This window comes from Vanrija pseudolonga, chromosome 1 (genome assembly GCF_020906515.1).
Source record: "Vanrija pseudolonga chromosome 1, complete sequence".
Classification (NCBI taxonomy): domain Eukaryota; kingdom Fungi; phylum Basidiomycota; class Tremellomycetes; order Trichosporonales; family Trichosporonaceae; genus Vanrija; species Vanrija pseudolonga.
Window position 1 is genome coordinate 4540292 of NC_085849.1, and position 19501 is coordinate 4559792.

Genomic DNA, 19501 nt, shown 5'->3' on the forward strand with positions numbered 1-19501 from the left:
TGTCACGTACAACGACGATTTCGCCCCCGCAGACGGGCTTCCAAATGTGTTACCCAACACATCATCATTCACCCCCCTCCAGGTGTCTCCCAAGCATCGTGAATTTGCATTGGCTAAAATTGAAGGCAGTAACACCCCGCGACCAGCGCGGAGAGCGAAGAAACTTGGCAAGTACGACTCGACGACAGCGAGACCATCACCAAGTATCGGGGTAAGTCTTGTCAGGCTGGTCGGGATCAATGTACCACGCCCAAGGGATCTTTTCGCACGTCTGCGGCCGGACGCGATCCCCATGGCTGTCGGGGGGATCCTTTGCTAGGAGGCCTGCCATGGTTCTGCTGGTGTCGCCTGTACAGGTCAGCATTGCCGCCGACGAACGACGGGATACCCACAGTAAACCTTTCCGCACTCCTGCCAGCCGCAGCCGACCTGGGTGGCGAACGGGTCGGTGAGCTGGACGTGTTAGCGATGATTGCCTCCAGAAATTTATGACCTGCTCACAACTTCCCAGTGGCTAGTGGTCTGTCCTGCGACGGTCTTTTGGTTGTTATAGTCCCACTGCTCTGCCATTCGTCAGCCTCCCCGCTCTGGCACAGCAGTGCGACTATGTACGTACTGCCTTCAATCATCCACGCGTCGATCCAGCGCTTCGCCTCATACGCCAGGTCGCGCTCGGTGAGCGGGCCAAAGTCGAGTCTGGGGAAGAATGAGCCCTGCCCCGGTCTAGTCCTGTTCTGCACAGGCACGTCGGCTTACAGAACTTCGCCGTTGAGACCGTCTCCTTTCATGAAGTGCTCATAGATGCACCTCTTGCCGAACCCGACGGCATAGCCCGAGATTGTCTCGTTCCAAGCCATCGGCGGCGCCTTGTAAATCGACCGGAACTGGTTGATGCGCTCGAGGATGACCTTTGCGACCGGATCGTCGGCGGGGATGCCGCCAGCAGGGTTGATCCCCACACTACCGGGAGGGACAATGGACGTCGTGGCCTTCGGGTCCGGCCCGCGCGAGGGTGGCATCTGCACAACGACGTTGAGGTCGAGGAAGTACGACTGGTTGGCCACCTCAGGGATGTTGCAGTCGGTCGGGGACGTGGAGTTGGCAGCCACTGTGGGGGCAGCAGAGGGGCTCGGAGCTGCGGACTCGGCAGTCGGGGCCGCTGAGACAGCAGTCGGGGCTGCAGCACTGGACGACGAAGCAGAGCTCGAAACCTCCACTGGCCTTGCGCCCTCACCGCCCTCCGAGCCAGTCGGGGCGGCCGAGGGCGAGGCGGACGGCGAGGCAGATACCTCCTTGCCGGGCTTCGGCCTGCATTTGGCCGGGCCGTCGCGGGCGGCCGGGGCAGCGCTGGCGGCCGAGACGAGCGCGACGAGGATGAGAGGGGAGAACTTCATTGAACGAGTGTGGGAGACGCCAAGTCTAGGGGAAGCGAAGGGCAGAGAACACCAGGTTCTTCAAGAGGGCAAAAGTGGGTGAATGAACTGATCCAGACGCTCAAGCGACTCTTTATACCGCGGACTTCAGCTCCACATTGTTTGCTTGACGACCAAAAGTCTTCAAGGTAGGCAACACCACATCCGCATGCGATCAGAGGTGCGTCACGGCACGACCGGCGGTGACTTGGACGCGACGAGAACACATGCCGTTACCAGTGGGCCGAGTCCCGGACCTTGACCTCCGTGTCCCAAGTGCATCCCCGAAGGCCATGAGCAAGTGTCCACCTCGTACGCGCCAAAGCACAGACAGGCGATGATGTCTTGGCATTCAGACGGGGTCAAGTTCGGGTCAGGGTAGAACGCGACGACGCGCTGACACGGATGGTACCTTGACTACGGCGACGAGTAGGTTGGGCAGTGGAGTCGTGGTCCACTGTTTTGGACCTGGGCCACGGACCGGGGTGAACTCGAGCAGAGGGTGAGTCTTGTGAGCTTGTTGGGCCGGTGGTGCTTCTGGGGTGCGAGTGCCCAAGGCCAGCTGGGTGTTTACTGCCACGACTCCTGTCGTCGAGGCAACGGCCCTATACCCCGTTCTAGGGCGCAGGGTTCGTTCAGTGGGTATTGACCGACCGCAGATCGCCCCGACCATCTTGCCTTGCCAACACGTCATGAATGGCATTCGGTGAAACGTAAAACAGGCCACCGTGACCAGCACGAGGCGACGAAGGTAGTAGGGAGACGAGGAGGCAGCTTAGCTGGCGAGGGGGTCCTCGTACTCCTTCCAGGGGACCTCGATCTGGGGCGGCACGCGCACCGTGTACTGCGGGTAGTGCTCGTCGGGCCAGCCGTAGCGCCAGGTGTCGCCTGGCGTGTGAGCGAGGGAACAGCTTAAGCGACCCACAGTAGATCTTGCCGCATTCCTGCCAGCCGCAGCCGACCTCGATCTTGGGGAGAGGGTCGGTGAGCTGGGGTTAGTACCTAGCTGCTCCTTGTGTTGGACGTACAATCTCCCAGTGGCCGGTGCCATCGCCCTTCTGGGTCGTGTAGTCCCACTTCTCTGTTGACTGTCAGCGGCGTCTCGTGCCTCCCCTGCTGTTGTGGACCCGTACCGCCCTCTGTCATCCAGGCGTCGACCCAGCGCTTGACGCCCCACGACAGGTCAGCATCCTTGATGTCACCTCCCCCGATCCTGGTCAGGTCAGCACAGTTCACCGGTGTCCGTGGCTACTTACAGCACTTCGCCATTGAGGAAGATCTTGCCGTCGCCAAGGAAGTGCTTGAACTCGCACCGCTTTGCATACTCGACCGCGTAGCCAGACACGGTCTGGTTCCAGTGCATCGGCGGGGCCTGGTAGATCGAGCGCCACTGGTTGATGCGCTCAATCATGAGCTTGGCGAGCGGGTCGTCCGCCGGGATGCCACCGGAGGGGTTGACTCCGACCGAGCCGGGCGGGGCCACAATGCCCGTCACGTTCGGGTGGTGCCCAATGATGGGGGGCAGCGCGGGCGTGACCTTGGGGTCGGTGAAGAACGTCTGGTTGACGACAGGCGGCGGGGGGTACGCGCCACCAGTCGGGTTGTTGGCGACCACGTTGGCGGTCGTCGTGTCGGTGCTGTTGCTAGGGCTCGAACCAGTCGGCCCAGACTTGTCGGTGCCTGCGCCTGAAGGTTGGGCACCGCCGCCACCAGCCCCCACGGGGTGCTGCTTCGGCCTGCACTTGGCAGGGGCGGGGGCGGCCGTGACGGCCGAGACGAGGGCGAGGAGGATAACGGGAGCGAGCTTCATTGCTAAACGAGTGTGGAGACGCCAGGTCTGGGTACAAGTGGTCAAGGGACGGGCGGGGGAGAAGAACACCGGGTTCTTCAGTATGGGACAGGATAGCGAGGTGGTCGAGCAGCCGGAGATGGCGCCCATGGTTTTATACCTTGCATCGCCAGTGTTTGCTGCTGGTGAACGCGATTCCATTCCTGGGCAGCGCGCGCCCAAGGTCAGGCCGTCGAAGACACAGGCAGCACGCTATCCATCCGCACTGAACAGTCTCGACAGCTCGAGCATGGCTATTTTCGGGCGCAGGTTGCTTGGCGACCTTCGGTGTTGTCACAACAATGCGGCGTACTGCATGGCCAAGCTGGGTTGGGGCAACGAGGACATGACGTCGACGTGACTGCCGCCGAGACCGTGAACGCGTTTCGTTGAGTTTGGGTCAGGGGGGAACGCGTCGTGTGCCCGGGACCCGGACGACGAGTTGTCACCGACATCCGGTCGGGGTTCTGCCCCTGGAGTTGTTTGCCTAGCCAGTGCGAACTCTCACACTTGAGGCGGTTGACATGGACGACGAGGAGCTGGAGGAGTCGTACGGTCGAGGTGCGCGTTTCAGGCGTGGTAGGTTCAGCTTAGTGCGTTCCACAGCGACGGAGAGAGCCCCGGCTCCCGGACGGTGCTCGAGTCGCGAGCAGGAGGGTGTGCGTTTGACGTGATGCACCCGTTTCAGTCCACGGGGATGCCCTTGTCAGCTTCGTGTCCCCACTGAGTTGCCCGAAAGCAATCCGCAGGTGGAGTTAGTCGACTTTTGTGAGTGCAAACTGGACGCGAGACGCGCGGGGTACCAAAGTTGCGTGCCTTGACGACGGTCGCGTCCGATGGTGCTCGTTGTCCCAGATGCCGTCCAGGTGATGTGGTCTGTAACCCAAACTGGCGAGCCTGAGTCCGGCCATGTAGGAGAAGGCACACGGACACCTGGTTGCGGTCGTTTCATCACCTCGGTGGTCACGGCCGCGAGGCAACCACAAGCACAGGGCTGACTCGGAGTCGCGCCAGCACGGACAGCCGGGAGCAGAACACGTACGTCGAGTGTGCGCGAACATACACGTGGGGAGTTAGGAGCGCCGCATGCCGACAGCTCAAGCACAAGGTGAGCTTCTGGGACTCATACACCTAAGGGGATACGGAGCAGGTTCGAATTGCCGAAGCACGGCATGAAGGACTTGCACAGTTGGGTGACACGGCGTTAGGCCTTACCGGCCGTAACCGACAATAACGAGGCACCGACAATGGCCGACCTCCGCGCCGGGTGGCCGCAGCCACCTACATCTGGACGTGATTCAGTTCGCAGCACTACTGAAACTGCTGCAGTTGTGGTGACCACCATCACTGTGTAGTGGGATGCACTGAGTGGGATGCACTGTATTGGATCTGGTGAACACCACCCAGGCCTGAGCCAACACTGGACTGACCCAAACTGCGAGTGTGGCACTTCTGACCACCACTTCAACCACATCTTTGTCCCCTTCCTCTTTCTTCGCAACAGACTACGAATCACAACGCTACGGATTACTTTGATTTAAGGCGGCGACGCTTATGTGGGGCGTACCGAAAGAAGAGAGGACGACGAGCGGTATTCATAGGCGTTAAACACCGGTCCTCCTCCTCCCTTCCTCCCCGGTAAATCGCTCCAACTCGGTCCACAGCTTTCCACGCCAAGCAACAACACCGGCTTGCCGCTTTCCAATCCGGACACCTTCTTCCCGGACGGACGAGACCACGCCGCCGGAGGTCTCTCCTCCAGCCGGACGACATCGTTCCAGCACTATCGCGCTCACAGTCTTCCGTGGCGGTCTTCCGAGCCGCCCCCCCGATCTTACGGCGTCCGATATCGTCGATCTTAGGCTCTGGAGACCGTGAACGGCAGGGCATCGGGGATTAGGGTAAGGCTGGTGCTGGGTAGAGGCGACGGGAGTGAGACAGGCACACATGCGGTTTGTGTGAGGAGGCTTAGAGGGTCTGGTTGGAGTCAGCCACCGAGGGGGCACCTGCTGACCGAGGGCTCGTGACTCCGCCACGCACGATCACCTCGGCGTCTTCGGTGCACTCGGACCGAGACGGGCAGTCTGGGGCGATTTATCGGTGCTTTTGGGTTTGCGATCGAGGCCAGGCCACCGGTGTTCGATGTCGGGGGCCGTCACTGGCGGCCAGGCGATCATCTGCAGTCAGCCTGACTGCCGTTTTTGGCTGAAGCTCTCGAGGGCCGGGAGCACGGTACACTTCTTCTACACCTTGAACAAGCCAGAACAATTCTAGCATGGTGCTCTGACTATCTCTACGCAGTATCATAACGTCAGTAGTCGTGATGCAAGCCGCTCGTGCTCAAGGAAATCGGGCACAAACTCAAAATCCATATCTACTACACTTGGCTTCTCTATTTACAGAGTCAGACGAACCGTCTTGATCTCGAAACCGCGGAAGGGCAGCTCAACACTTGCGCCAGCACCATCGCGGGTAATCTCAAGCTCCTCGATGTGGTCCTCGAGGATGTTGACGACCTCGGCACGCTTGAAGTCGAGGTTGGCGATGTTGAGCGTGGCGTTGGCGGCGCCGCCAAACTGCTCAAACAGGCGGATAATGACGCTCTTGTTGGCCTCGGTGTCGTCCTCTCCACGCTTGATAGCCTCAAGGGTGACGTTGCGTGCGCCCGAGACCGTGAACGGGGTGCCGTTGAACTCGCCGGCCTTGACGCCCTGGCGGAGGGTAAGGGGCAGGTTGAAGGCCGTCGCCACGGCTGGCACGTCGCTCTCGCCAAACGACCCGACGTGGGGGTAGATGGCGAAGCTGAAGGTGTGCTCGCCCATGTCCATCACGGGGTCGGGCATGACGGGCCCGCGGAGGAGGGAGAGCGTGATGAGGTTGCCGCGCGCAGCGTAGCCGTACCGGGACTCGTTGATGAGCGCGACACCGTAGCCCCACTCGGAGACGTCGGCGTACTTGTGGCCACAGACCTCGAACTGCGCGGCATCCCAGGAGGTGTTGCGGTGGGTGTTGCGCTGGAGCACACCGAACTGGGTGTCGTAGGTGGCGGCGAGCGAGTGGATAGTGAGCGGGAGCTCAAACTTGAGGAACTCGTGCACCGTGTGCCAGTCGGCCTGGGCGTCGACGCGGAGGAGCGAGCGGGCGTTGGGCGCGTCCGACGCAGCGAGGGCATCGAGGGACAGGTCGAAGGCGAACGTCGAGTCGCCGTACTTGAGGTCGGCGCGGAGGGTCGCACGAAGAGGACCAGCCTCGGTGATGGTCACCTTGTCAAAGGACAGGTGCGTCGCCTTGTCGAGGTGGAACTCGTCGACATCCCAAGCATCCCACCAGTTGGGCTGGTCCTCGTAGATGACGAAGCCGGCGGACGAGCTCTGGTCGATAAGCTCCTTCTTGAGCTTGACGTCGACAATGGAGGTGATGCGGCCGTCGGCGACGGTCACCTTGAGGTTCGAGTTGGCGAGCTCGAACGTGTTGGGGCCGGTCTGGGTGGCCGTGGCCTTGGCCTCGGTGGTGGCGGGCGCGGCGATGTCGCTGCCCTCGGTGGTGAGGAGAGCAAAGGCCGACTTGCCGTCCGCGGAGGACTGGGCGTGAGGAGTGCCAGCGGGAACCTGGACGACCTCGGCACGGGGGTAGCCAGGCGTGGTGTTGAGGCCGACGACGTCGCCGCCCTTGGTACCGGCCTTGACGCTGCCGGCGTACAGCGCAGTGTACGCCTCGTTGATGATCTCGTTGACGTCGTGCTCATGCTTGGCGTAGATCTCCTGCGTGTCGACATACACCTCGTGGATCGAGGAGCCGGGGAGCACGTCGTGGAACTGCGACAGCAGGAGGTCCTCCCACGCGGCGTCGATACGCTCCTTGGGGTACGTGTATCCGGGGGCGTAGATGCTCGCCATGGTAGCGGCGTACTCGGCCTCGCGCATGCGGTTCTCGGCCTTGCGGTTGCCCTTCTTGACGTCGGCACCGGTGGTGTACGTCGCGCGGTGGATCTCGAGGTACAGCTCGCCGTGCCAACTGGGCAGGGTGGCGCCGTTGGCCGTCTCGGCGCGCACGGCGTCGTAGAACTCGTCAAAGCTGCCGCCGTTCTTGATGCGCGGGAGCTCACCGGCGGCCGCGTTGGTGCCGTTGACGGCGCGCGTGCGGCGGAGGTTCTCGAGCATCTTCTCGGTCGGGCCACCGCCGCCGTCTCCGTTACCGAAGAGCAGGAGCGACTGCTGCGTGACGGCCGCGTTCTTGTGCTTGACCAGGCCCTTGCGCAGCTCCTCGACCTTGGCCTGCGAGCAGTACGTGTCGACAGGCGTCATGTGGGTGAGCACCTGCGAGCCGTCGATGCCGCTCCAGTTGAAGGTCGAGTGGGGGAAGTTGTTGGTGTCGTTCCACGACAGCTTCTGGGTGAAGAAGTTTGGCGCGCCAGAGAGACGCGAGATCTGGGGAAGCTGCGAGCTGTAGCCGAACGTGTCGGGCAGGACGAACGTCTTGGAGCGTGCGCCAAACTTGGCCTGGAAGTAGCGCTGGCCGTAGAGGAACTGGCGGGCAATGGCCTCGCCAGAGGGCAGGTTGGTGTCCATCTCGACCCAGGTCGCGCCGAGGGGCTGGAAGCGGCCCTGCTCGACCTTGGACTGGATGCGCTTCCAGAGGTCGGGGTACAGCTGCTCGACCCACTTGAACTGCTGGGGCTGGGTGGCCGAGAAGACGTACTCGGGGTATCGGTCGATGAGGTCGCACTGGGCCGACCACGAACGGCCGGCCTTCTGCTGGGTGACCGAGTAGGGCCAGAGCCACGCTGTGTCGATGTGGCAGTGGCCAATGGCCCACAGTGTGCCCTCGGTCGTAGAGCCCTCGGCCGCGACCTTCTCCTCCCAGTTGGCACCGAGGACGCGCTCGGCCTTCTTGCGCGCGGCGGCGCAGCTGGCCAGGTCGCCCCGGCGGAAGGTGTTGAGCATCTCGTTGGCCGTGTGGTTGGCCACCTGGGCCAGAGGCGACTCGGGGCTCAGGCCCTCGCCGAGCTGGACGAGGTAGTCATAGTCCCAGAACAGGCGGACGGCCTCCATGTTGGGCACGACGAGGTCGGCCGACTTGAGCTCCCACGACCTCTTGCGGGGCTGGGGCCGTTAGGACTGAAAGCACGGGCCCACTCACGGTTCCACCAAACTCGGGAGACCAGAGGTTGTCGTTGACGCCGAACATGCCGTTGCAGCTCGCCTCGATGTAGTACTCGCCCTTGCCCGCCTTGCGGTCCTTCTCAGGGATGATAAAGTCGACTCGGCGATCAAGGCCAGTGCCGCCGGTGAGACCTGGAGCGTGAGTGATCTGTGGGGTGGGGGTGATCCGAGATATCGGGGGGCGAGTGCAATCGGTGCGGTTGGTGCCCGCTCGCACCCTTCGCCCCTCGGCATCTTGGCACTCACCTTGATAAGGGTTGCCGTCGAGGTCGAACACCATGGCCTCGCCCTCGAGGTCGAACTCGACTAGGTTTGTCAGCATGGCCCGTTTGGGCTACCTGCTCGCCACCCACACACGACGCGCTCGGCATCCTTGTGCTCGTCAGGGATGGTGATGACGACGCGGAACCAGTGGTTTGACCAGTTTGGGCCGAAGCCGTCTCCCTTTTTGACGGGCTTGTAGGTCTGCTTCTTTGCCTCGGCCAGAGTGGGCTTCTGGGCCGCGCTCAGCGTGGGGTTGCCGCTGTGGGGCACCGTCCAGACGCTGATGTCGACCTGGGGCGCCGAGTCCCAACGTCCGGCTTCGAGCAGCGGCGAGAGGTTGTAGTTTTTGTAGTAGCCGCCCTGCGGTTGTCAGACGGCGCTCAGTGCTCACATCCTCAACACTCACGATCAAGCCGCCCTCGCGGATGCGCTTGTCCCGGGGTCCAGAAAGGCCCTTGTAGCGGGCGTCAAAGGATAGCGTGGGGTAGTTTTCCGCCGTGTACTTGCGCTTGCCGGCGCCGTTCGCGACGCCGTTGCCGTTCGCGTGCCCGTTCGTGTGCCCGTTCGTCGCCATGATGGATGCTGGGGGTACAGGAGGGGGAATACGGGGATGGCCCCTCACCCACCAGCAGCGTCGAGCATATATCGAAGGAGGCTCGGTGGAGGCCCCGCATCCCCAGTCGACGCATCCATGCAACCCTATTGCACGGTCGGCCCGGTGTCACGAGGCTCTCGGGGCACAGGGCTCCGAGTCTTTGGTGGTGTGCATGCCTCGGTGAACGCGGCGCTGTGGTGGCCGTGGTGGTGTGTTGGAAAAACAAAATGACCTGGGCCGAGGGCAAGGCAGATGAGGAGAGGAGTCTACCACGCGGTGCCATGGACACGCGCCGCGCTAGTCAGGCCTTAGGTTTAGTAAAGTCGGTCCGACGCGCCCGGCCATCCTCTGCTCCTGTCCCTTGGTCATGACCGATGACTAGGCAGTGCGCCGCTGCATGACGCGCAGTGGGCGGGAGGAGGTAGACAGCGATGTTGGCGAGCGAGAAGCGGAGCTTCGGTGTCCCCGCTACGGCGTACAATGGGACCGGTTATGACGGTCGGCGGCCTTCCGCGCAGCTTAAACCGCAGGGTTCCGACAAGAACCGTGTCGTGTCTTCGATTCGAGGCGGACGAGAGCGAGCCGTGATTAGTTGGTGCAGTCCGCCAGCGGCCCACGTTGCTAGAGTGCGAGGCCCGCGAGGAGCTGTCAGCCATGGTGACTGTTGCGTCAGGCAGACCTGGATGGTGGTGTAAGGCTGAATGAGCCCCTGCACTGGCGGTGGCGGGGCCGGAGGGGACCCCTCCGTGGCTGCCCCGCCAGATAACACCGGTCCCCCACGCACCCCCACTCACGAGTGTTGAGCCCTGCAGCGCACATTCGAAAAGGGACCTCGGGGTTGTCAGTATTTGCCGTCGACGGAGTATCCGCCATCGGCCCCAAGCGGCGCAGCACTCGCCATCGGCCCCAAGCGAGAGCATGTGCCCAGTTCCGGAGTAGCTGCGCAGCGAGCGAGCTGCGAGCACTGCGATTGGAACGACCCCGGACGAAAGACCTCCGCAAGCCAGGCGGTGTCAGCTCAACTGACATATGTTCGATCAGGCGACAGTCCATAGGCCGTCACATGCTCGCTCGTGGCCGCATCAATACACTGCTGCCCGCTGTGGCTGCCCCCAACAACGCGGCCGACTATCCTCCGCTGCCAGCACAGACGGCAATACCACGCACTCCTCAACGCACAATTCCTAAAGCTCGGCGCCGAATACACGCCGAGAATACCCAAAATCAAGGTACGTTTCGTCAGGTCCCTGTGGCGGAATGGCGGATGGTGCCTGCGGGCTGCGCGGTGAAGGGCGGTGAAAGACACAAAGACCGGCTGGTAACACCGTCCATGGCCCATCTACGCGCGCTTGCACGCAGTTTCATCGTCGTTCCGAGGACCGGCTCGCTCTCGGCCGCCCCGAATGCCCACAATCCTGGCGAGTCAGCTGATGGCGCTTCTGGCTGGCGCCGCCTGCCGCCCCCGCCCGCCGTGTTCCTAAAACTGCGAGTACCTCGCTCGGACAATCAATATCCTGGCCATATCCCAGCTTGCGACATGTGAGCGGTTGGGGGTCCGCCTCTCCGGATACGCGCGCAATAATAAAGCACAATATCTCAGGGCTGACCACGCCGAGACGCACCGAGGATACCGAGATGCTGACCTGATCCTCTGCTGCGATGCTCTACGACTCGGTCCGGTCGCGGACGACTACGGACTTGGAGGTGGGCTTGTCGTTTGCTCAAAGTTGCCCCGCTGACTGTCCTCTGGCAACTGGCAGGTCATACGCGGATCGCTGTGGGGTCCCATTGGATCTGGGCTCCGATTTATCGTGGTTCGGAAGAGAGAGGGAGCCCCATGGTGTTGAGTTTGACGATCTACAAAAGGCAGGCTGCGGACGGCTCTTGACTTCTTCAGAGTCGATAGCAACAACAGCAGCGACACCAACAACAAGTGAGCTTTGGCGAAGACACCTCCTGACCCCAGCCACCCACCCATGGCAAGCTACCCTGCCCACACCGACATTGTGGTGGAAGACCACGGCGGCGGCTTTGACACGCCGGCCGAGGAGCGCGACCACGAGAAGCTGGGTGTCGACCACATTGAGAACGAGAAAGTCTCGCACAACAGTTCGCTCGAGGATGTGCGTGCCCGAGTGCTCGAGTACTACGGCCGCTCTGGCGGCGACGGCGGCGACGCCGAGCCGGCAAAAGACATTGACTTTATCTTTGAGAAGGTCATCGAGATGACCGACGAGCGCGCCGTCGAGATTCTGCGCTCGACCATCAAGTACCACACTGGCGATCCCAACTTCCTCATCACGACCCTCGAGCACCTTAAGAGGCTTGTCGACGGCCCGCAGGCGGCCGAGCTCTCCCAGGCCGACTGGAGCCTCGAGGTCCGCGCCGAGGCCGCAGCCATCTACTACCACTCGCCGTACCCCGAGGTCCGCTCCGTCACGGACCCGTTCGATGACCCGACCGTCCCGTGCGAGACGCTCCGCGCATACTTCCTCGGCCTGGTCTTCATGTGCGGCGCGACGTCGCTCAACACTTGTGAGTGTGCACGCGACCCGGAAAACCAACTCACCACCGCAGTCTTCTCGCCCCGCCAGCCGTCCATCAGCATCGGCTCCAACGTCCTCCAGCTTATCCTCGCCCCCACCGGCCAGATCATGGCCCGTATCCTGCCCGACTGGGGCTTCACCTTCCGCGGAAAGCGTCACTCGCTCAACCCCGGCCCATGGACCTTCAAGGAGCAAAGTGGGGCCCCGCAATCGAAATGTGGCGCTAACACCCAGTGCTCGCAACCATCATGTTCTCGGTCGCCAACGGCCCCGGCGCTACATACTATGTTTATCTGGTCCAGCTGCTGCCCCAGTACCTCAACCAGACCTGGGTATCGTATGGTTACGAAATCCTGCTTGCCCTCGCGACCCAGTGCTTTGGCTTCGGTTTCGCCGGCCTCCTCCGTCGTTTCGTGATTTACCCTCCTTCCGCCCTCTGGCCACAGGTTCTCCCGACCCTTGCCCTTAACCGGGTCCTTGTGAAGAAGGAGAAGCAGGGAGAGGTCGTGCATGGATGGAGACTTACGCGATACAAGTTCTTTTTGATCGCTTTTGCCCTCGTGAGTGTCACCCCTCCTGCACGACCCCCCAGCCTCTTCCCGACCCTCCCACACGTCCCCAGGCTATGCGCTGACGCTCTACACGCCCCTGAAGATGTTCTGCTACTTTTGGATTCCTAATCTATTGTTTACGGCCTTGAGATCGTTCAACTGGATGACCTGGATTGCCCCGCACAACTTCAACCTCGGTATGGTGAGTGCGGCACAAATGTGGCAAATGTTTGGCGGACTTGCCCACTTCGGATCCGAATTCCCCCCTAACACTTTCGCTTTCAGATTACTGGCTTCTACGGAGGCATGGGCTACAACCCGTGGGCTACGTTTGACTGGAACGTGTCGGGCACAGGCGCGCTGGTCACTCCCTTCTTCTCCCAGGCGCAGCAGTACATCGCCCGTGTTCTCTCCGGCCTGATTATCATCGGCATGTACTACAACAACTACGTCTGGAGCGCCTACACCCCTATCAACAGTGCCGAGGCGTTTGCGAACAACGGCAAGGTGTACAACGTCACCAAGGTCATGGGCGACCAGGGCAAGATCGACGTTGAAAAGTACAAGGAGTATGGCCCGCCCTACTTCTCCGGTGCCAACGTGTTCGGCCAGGGCGCCTGGTTCGCATGGTACCCCATGACCCTGTTCTACTACTCTATCCGTCACTGGAACTCGCTCCGCCGCGGCTTCCAGGAGCTCTGGTGGTCGATCAAGTCGCGTGGCAGCCGCTCCATCTACGAGGGCCAGGAGGACGACGCGCAGACACGCATGATGAAGTCGTACCCCGAGGTTCCTGAGTGGTGGTTCATGATCATCCTCCTCGTGTCCTTTGCCTTTGGTGTTGCTGCCGTCGCCGCCTTCCCGACCTACACTCCTTGGTGGTCGATCCTCATTGTTATCGCCATGAGCGCCGTGTTCCTCATCCCCTCGACTATCATGCGCGCCGTGGCCAACGTCGGTATGGGCTTCAACGTCCTCTTCCAGCTGCTTGCTGGTGTCTGGTGGGCGGGTAACCCCCTTGCTCAGATCGTTGTCACGGCTTTCGGCGAGAGTGAGTCGGGCGTGGCGGTTGCTCAGGAGCATACATTCTGACGCCCCAGCCTTCAACACCCAGGCGGACAACCTTGTCTCCGACCTCAAGCTCGCCCACTACGCCAAGCTGCCCCCTCGTGCGGTCTTCCGTGCCCAGCTCACTGCTGTCCTGATCAACTGCTTCATCTTCGTCTCGCTCCTCAACTGGATGGTCACGTCGTTCAACGACGGTACCCTCTGCACCTGGGGCAACAAGGCCCACTTCGTCTGCACCAACGCCGTCCTCACGTACGCCTCGGCTGTCGTGTACGGCGCCTTCGGTGTCAAGAACATGTTCAAGCTGTACCCCATTCTTCCTTGGACGTTCCTCAGTGAGTCGCTCTGCACCGCACGTGAGCCACTCTAACACTCACCAGTGGGCGCCGTCGTCGGCATCTCTGTCGCCGTTGCCCAGAAGTGGGGCCCTCAGATCACCGCCTGGATCCAGAAGCGTGTCCCCGCCAGCTTCCACAAGGTCCTTGACACGGTTCTATACCGTCCCATCGCCACGCTCCACTGGTTCGACCCTCCCGTCTTCTGGAGCGGCGCACTCCACTGGACCAACGGCTCCAACCTGTCGTACGCCACCAACGCCCTCTACATCTCCTTCATCTTCATGTACTACATCAAGCGCCGTTACTCGGCCTGGTGGGAGAAGTACAACTACATTCTCGAGGCTGGCTTTGACGTTGGCGTGGCGGTGAGCGGCATCATCATGACCCTCGTGTTCAACTTTGCGGTCCGCAACGTCAACATCAAGTGGTGGGGCAACACTGTGGCGACGGCCGGCGTCGACTTCCAGAGCTACAACCAGAACGCCAGTCTGCTCCCCATCCCCGAGTCGGGCTACTTCGGCCTCAGCCCGTCAGAGTTCCCCTTGGACTGGTAGTGGCTCCGAAAGCAAACGAATCAAGTGAGATAAGCTAGGGGAGGTAGTAAGGCACGCCGTGGCATCGGTCCTGGTATCGTAGTAGTATAGGATGGTGGTATGAATCTGAGGGATGCTAGTCCAAGATGAGCTCGCGACCCTCTCACCTCGTGTATGCCGGCAGCTGCTCCTCCCCGGCAGGCGGCGGGGCACCGCCAGGCGGAGGCCCAGGAGGACGGGTGTAAGAGCCGAGCTCGCCCCTCGCCGCGCGCTCCATGATGCTCCGCCTGACGCCTTCGAGCCTCTCGCGTGCCCCCTCGAGCCGGCCAGCGCTGGTTGGCACGAGACTCTGCAGGCCTCCCAGATGCCGCTTGGACTGCTCGACCATGCCCTGCAGTCCCTGGAGCACCATTCGCAACTGACGGCCCGCGGCCTGGATCTTCTGGTGGAACGCATAGTCGGAGAAGAAGTTGTCGAAGACGACATCGGACCATATCGAGCTGCCGTCAGCCGCCGGCACACTGCAGCAGACTCACCCCTGGGGCATGTTCAGCTGTGGAAGGTTTTGCAGAGACGGCTGCAGTGTGCGCGCTTGTGCCACTAGGAGCTTGGCCTGGTCAACTGCGCGTTGCGCGTTGGCGAGCTCGGATCGCTCCATCATGTCGGTCCAGGTGCCGCCACCCATCATATCGTATGTCGAGTAGTTCTCGGCCTGGGCGTTAGCTGGGTAGGGAAGGGCACCGGCGCACCGTGTTTGCGTGGGCAATGGCAGTGTTCATTGCCTTCTGGGCAGCCAGGAGCAGCTGGAGCGCACGCCCCTCATTCGCAATCGCCCCTTGCAACTACGTGTGTGTCAGTCCAAAGGATCACGGTCCGCGCCAAGCCCACATACCTCGTTGTAGTCTGTCAAAGCAGCCTTGTACGCGTCCTCGGCGTCGTCCTCTTCGGGGAACGCGGGCGTCGGGCCGTCAAACACCCGCGCATACAGGTCCTCGAGCTGCTTACGCAGGTGGGCATGTTCCGCAGCGTACGGCTCCAGGTCCTTGACCTGGATCTCGAGCTCATTGAGCTGCGAGGTGAGGGTCTCAATGCGCGACTTGCACGCCTGCTCCTTGCCCAGCGCCTCAATGTACTCGCGCTCCTCCTTGTCCTCCATGCCAGCTAGCTTTTCCTTGTGCGTATTGGGGTGCTTGATCTTGACCCAGAGACGCTTGTGTGCGCGCTCTTCAATGTCACGCCATTCCTTGAACTCCTTCTTGCTGATTGTCAGCGTTGCAAATGCAGACACGTACGTCCTCCAGACCAGATCGCCCAGTCTTGCCTGCTCGGACTCCAGCTCTTTCTTGGTGGTGGCGAGTTGCCGCGATACTTGCTTCAGTGTTGGGGGCGCATAATCCACCGCCTGGATGGATTGGAGCAGCTCGCGGTGCTGTCGCGTTAGCATGCATCTGTCGTGCCGCATCCCAAGCAGCTCACCGCATCCGCTTCAGCTTCCATTCTGGATGTCATGGCTGGCGATCAAAGGATGGATAGGTGATGGACAAGAAGTGTGAACGGATCGATCGTCAAGATACACAAGCGCGATCGTCGTCAAGCTGGTGTGTGTCACCACGCGGGCATTTGTGTCACATGGTCAGTCCGAGACACACAAGGGTGGTCACCGGTCATAACATCGACCTTGGAGGATGACAATCTCTGAGGTGACTTCACAAGAGTTAGGACCACAACAGCAGTCGCCAAGGATGTCGGGTTGCCCTACACTGTGATACTTGCCCGCTCATGTTGTTTACAAGATCAACCACGGTCCTATTCAAGCGGCCTCCATGCCGCGCCAAGACTTGTCACGAGGTCCCCCGTGGTTTGCTCCACTCTCTACCCCCTCGGGCCGACTTTGGCGCCGATGATTTGAAATGAACCCCCCCTCCTCAACCCTCCCTCAACCGCCTCCAACTCCGCCTCCTCGGTCACGATCACTCCCACCGCGCCCATGCAAGATCCCATGTATGCATCAGCGCCTCCCGGAGGTCACGAGACAACTCCACCGGAAGCCTCTTCGCTTCAAGCGAATAGGAGCGACGGTGATTTAAAGCGGGCGACGGTGACTAAGGACGAAGGCAGGGAGGACCATCACCGTGCCGATATGGACAACTCCACTGATCCGAGCCCTGCCCTGTAGTTCCGGCGACTCCGGCATTGATTAAGGTCTCCTTGCTCATTTTCTCCTTCACATATCCCAGAACATCACCCACTGAACGCTGCACACAATGAGCGCAGAGGAATCACAGAGCGCAGGCAGCGACCACCGTCCGGGAACTGGCCTCTCCCGTACGTCCACTCCAACGGCCCCACTGACACTGCCCAGGCGCATGTGTACGTGCCGACGACAGAACCAACTGACAGCAGGACGCATGTCGCCGCATGAAGATCCGGTGCGTGGATCGCGCCGACCCGCCGTGCCGCCGATGCAGGACCACGGGGTCCAAGTGCGAGTTCACGCTCGAGTCATACCCCTCGCCATACAGGATCAAAACAAATCAAGCGTGGGTGACCTTTGGAGCCTGGCTGACATTAGCCGAGTGATCCAGATCGAGCAGCGCATGGACAATGTGGAGAAGGTTGTGCGCAGCATGGAGGGGATGATGCGCCGCTTTGTCGAGAGCCAGGTCGGCAAGTCGACTGGCTCGGCGTCCCCTGCGTCTGTGAGGCCACCGACAACGCTGGACGATTGGGTGTTGTCGGCCGAGTCTAGTCGGGTGGACGAGGATCTTGGCTCCACCCGCGACAACCACGAGGAGACCGAGGACCCTGTTGGGGGCAGCGTTGGAATCCAGCATGCCGGCGACCCCGAGGACAGCCGGAGCGGGAGCGGCACCAGCCGCGACGAAGACGACTACCTCTTCGAAGCGTCGACCGGTGCGCCGTTCAAAGGGCTGCTATACCGTGACGAGCGGGAGCGTGAGCGCGCCAAGCGGCGCCGCGCGCGTGGTAACGAGGGGAACGACAGCGACTCCGAGGTCGAGGCGCCTGTGCGCAAGCGGCGCGGATCGCTCTCGCTCGTGGGCGGAAGCCAGCGCCTCTCGTCGACCAAGCAGAGCCAGAGTCTGCTCACAAGCCTTGGTGGCCGCCCCGTCGCCAGCGGGGGCAGTGGCCGCCTGCAAGACTTCCTCGACCGCGCCGAGCCGTCCGCTGAGACGGTCTCCGACCCAATCGAGCTCGGCTTCTGTACCGAGGAACAGGGGCGGCACTTGCTCGACCTGTACTACCAGGGTGCTCATGCCTTCCTGCCCGTTTTCGACCCGGTCACGGACACGTGGGAGAGGTGAGTCTTGCATGTTGCATTGCTGATGCCAGCTTGCGATCCCGCTCTCCGTTCTGCGTCACTACTATTCTCATGGCGGGGCAAATTGCTGCCTCGGGGAGCGGTAAGCCTTCCAAGTGGCGTTAGCTGAGCATGCAGAACAGGCACTGTCGTTACGTCCTGACTTGAGGGAGAAGCTGGTGGCCCATGCCGAGTCGATAGGTGAGTTGGTGGCACTCGACATAAGCTAACTCGGCAGCTCGTGACACCCTGTTCTCCTCCGTCGCCAACATCGAGAGCGTGCAGGCAATGGGTAGGTACACACTCCGTCCAACGCTGACTGTGCAGTCATCTTGTCCAACTGGGGCGATACGGCGTGGCGGCCAGGAAGTAGGTGACGATCCACGCGATTGCGCTCATCCACCAGACCACCTTCTCAATCTCGCCCTTGACATGGACCTGCACCTGTGCCTCCCCCGCCTGGTGCAGGGCGGCATGGGTGGCGGCAAGTCGGGCGCTGAGCTAGAACGCGAGCGGCCCTTGGTCGCTGGTGCACGCCTGTGGCTGGCAGTAAGTCTCACAACCCGACAGCCGCTGACACCAGACATGCAAAACGCACACCGAGCTGTGCTTCAACTACGGCCGGCCGATCCTCGTCGACATTGAGGAGATTGTGCGCCTTGGCAGGGTGTTCCTCTCGCACCCCTTGTCCAACCGTGACGACTCGCGCTGCGTGACATTGTGCGAGAGCTTCAGCATTCGGCAGCCTATCAACCGCGCTCTCAGGCAAGGCGTAAAGGGCCGCCCCCTTGACAACCTCATGTCGACCGCGCTCAAGAAGCTGGAGGAGTGGGAGCGCTACTGGCTAGACTACTATTCGTCGATGGGGCTGGCGGATGACGACTTCCTGGTCACTGAGCGTAGGTGTTTGTAGTGGTGCTCGACTGACCCCAGTCATCACGATCAAGAACTATGCCATGATGCAGGTCAGCGTGGCTTTCCTGTCCGAAGTGAAGAGTAAGCGCGACATCGACCTCCTGCCAGCCAGCCGGAGGGAGGTGATCGTCTCGGCTGTGCGCGCGTCGGCCCGGCTCCTGGCGCGTGCAGCGCGTGGTGCAGAGGTAGGTTGTGCGGCCAAAACATAGCTGACCTGCCAGAACTCCAAGATCCGGCACGGAAACCGCAACGTTCGCCTCGGGTTAGCCCACGCCGCGCGGTACCTCATCCGCATGGCCTCACTGATCCCCGAGTCCATCAACTTGCGCGAGGCCGCAAAGGACGTCGAGTTGCTCGCTGACCAGCTGGGTCGATGTACGTCCCCTTTCCGGTACTCGCTGACACCAGTCCCCGATTTCTACTTCTCCCAGTTTCTGCACCATGTTGTCGTCGAAGCGAGACGCAAGCGCCAGCTCCCCCCAGCTTCGGCCCTGCCCTCACGCCACCCCTCGCCCGGTCTCGAAGTCGCACCCCTCCCTGAGCCCGTCGAGAGCGTCAAGACGTGCGACTCTACGGAATCGACCACCACCAGCCGGCTGGACTTTGACTTTGGTATCGCCGACAACATCTTCGCGTCCGAGGACTGGATGAGCATCGTCGGAGGGGTCGGAGCGAACGATCAGCCCATGCTGGATCCTGGAAACGCGTTCCCTTTCCTCCCGCTTGGTGAGTGCTGGACCTGGAACTGTAGCTGACTGCGCAGAGCTGTCGCGATTCCCGCCGAGCGATGTGTCCGAGATGGTGGACCACAGCGAGCTTCTGCTGTCGTTCGGCCAGAATGACACGGGTGCGGTGTCGGGAGGGGGCGAACCTGCCCAGCCGGCTGGGTTTTGGCCCGTGACATACAACTCGAATGCCTTGTGAGATGCAAGTCGGTGTTGGTCGAACTCAAGTCGGCCGATGTGGCGCG

General features: G+C 61.7%; 6 protein-coding genes across 7 annotated transcripts; 2 read left to right on the forward strand and 4 right to left on the reverse strand.

The window, feature by feature from the left end:
- Nucleotides 1-196: 196 nt before the first annotated feature.
- On the reverse strand, nucleotides 197-1394 carry LOC62_01G001692 (uncharacterized protein; the record flags this gene model as incomplete). The annotated part of the gene is made up of 5 exons (XM_062768189.1): nucleotides 197-335; nucleotides 410-453; nucleotides 502-563; nucleotides 617-696; nucleotides 757-1394. 5 exons carry the CDS (start codon nucleotides 1392-1394, stop codon nucleotides 197-199), a joined length of 963 nt encoding a protein of 320 aa, XP_062624173.1.
- A 793-nt stretch (nucleotides 1395-2187) lies between these two features.
- Nucleotides 2188-3222, reverse strand: LOC62_01G001693 (uncharacterized protein; the record flags this gene model as incomplete). The annotated part of the gene is made up of 4 exons (XM_062768190.1): nucleotides 2188-2300; nucleotides 2338-2401; nucleotides 2490-2625; nucleotides 2669-3222. The coding sequence occupies 4 exons, from the start codon at nucleotides 3220-3222 to the stop codon at nucleotides 2188-2190; spliced, it is 867 nt and encodes a 288-aa protein (XP_062624174.1).
- A 2414-nt stretch (nucleotides 3223-5636) lies between these two features.
- ams1_4 (Alpha-mannosidase) lies at nucleotides 5637-9240 on the reverse strand (the record flags this gene model as incomplete). The annotated part of the gene is made up of 5 exons (XM_062768191.1): nucleotides 5637-8342; nucleotides 8380-8534; nucleotides 8649-8708; nucleotides 8756-9026; nucleotides 9073-9240. 5 exons carry the CDS (start codon nucleotides 9238-9240, stop codon nucleotides 5637-5639), a joined length of 3360 nt encoding a protein of 1119 aa, XP_062624175.1.
- Nucleotides 9241-11237: 1997 nt separating this feature from the next.
- OPT2_2 (Oligopeptide transporter 2) lies at nucleotides 11238-14318 on the forward strand (the record flags this gene model as incomplete). The annotated part of the gene is made up of 6 exons (XM_062768192.1): nucleotides 11238-12003; nucleotides 12042-12367; nucleotides 12462-12560; nucleotides 12644-13409; nucleotides 13459-13761; nucleotides 13807-14318. The coding sequence occupies 6 exons, from the start codon at nucleotides 11238-11240 to the stop codon at nucleotides 14316-14318; spliced, it is 2772 nt and encodes a 923-aa protein (XP_062624176.1).
- A 142-nt stretch (nucleotides 14319-14460) lies between these two features.
- Nucleotides 14461-15842, reverse strand: LOC62_01G001696 (uncharacterized protein; the record flags this gene model as incomplete). The annotated part of the gene is made up of 5 exons (XM_062768193.1): nucleotides 15774-15842; nucleotides 15190-15726; nucleotides 15047-15139; nucleotides 14834-15009; nucleotides 14461-14797 (listed from the first exon to the last, which is right to left on the reverse strand). Exons 1-5 carry the CDS (start codon nucleotides 15804-15806, stop codon nucleotides 14461-14463), a joined length of 1176 nt encoding a protein of 391 aa, XP_062624177.1. The 5' UTR covers nucleotides 15807-15842.
- Nucleotides 15843-16561: 719 nt separating this feature from the next.
- On the forward strand, nucleotides 16562-19455 carry LOC62_01G001697 (uncharacterized protein; the record flags this gene model as incomplete). 2 transcript variants are annotated; one of them, XM_062768194.1, is made up of 14 exons in its annotated part: nucleotides 16562-16622; nucleotides 16660-16667; nucleotides 16701-16837; nucleotides 16870-17616; nucleotides 17649-17719; nucleotides 17755-17817; nucleotides 17855-17908; nucleotides 17944-17985; nucleotides 18023-18165; nucleotides 18200-18515; nucleotides 18550-18716; nucleotides 18753-18906; nucleotides 18940-19257; nucleotides 19295-19455. In XM_062768194.1, the coding sequence occupies 14 exons, from the start codon at nucleotides 16562-16564 to the stop codon at nucleotides 19453-19455; spliced, it is 2442 nt and encodes an 813-aa protein (XP_062624179.1). The 2 variants fall into 2 exon arrangements, with proteins under 2 accessions (XP_062624179.1, XP_062624178.1); XM_062768195.1 differs by having other exon boundaries at nucleotides 18753-19257.
- Nucleotides 19456-19501: the final 46 nt, after the last annotated feature.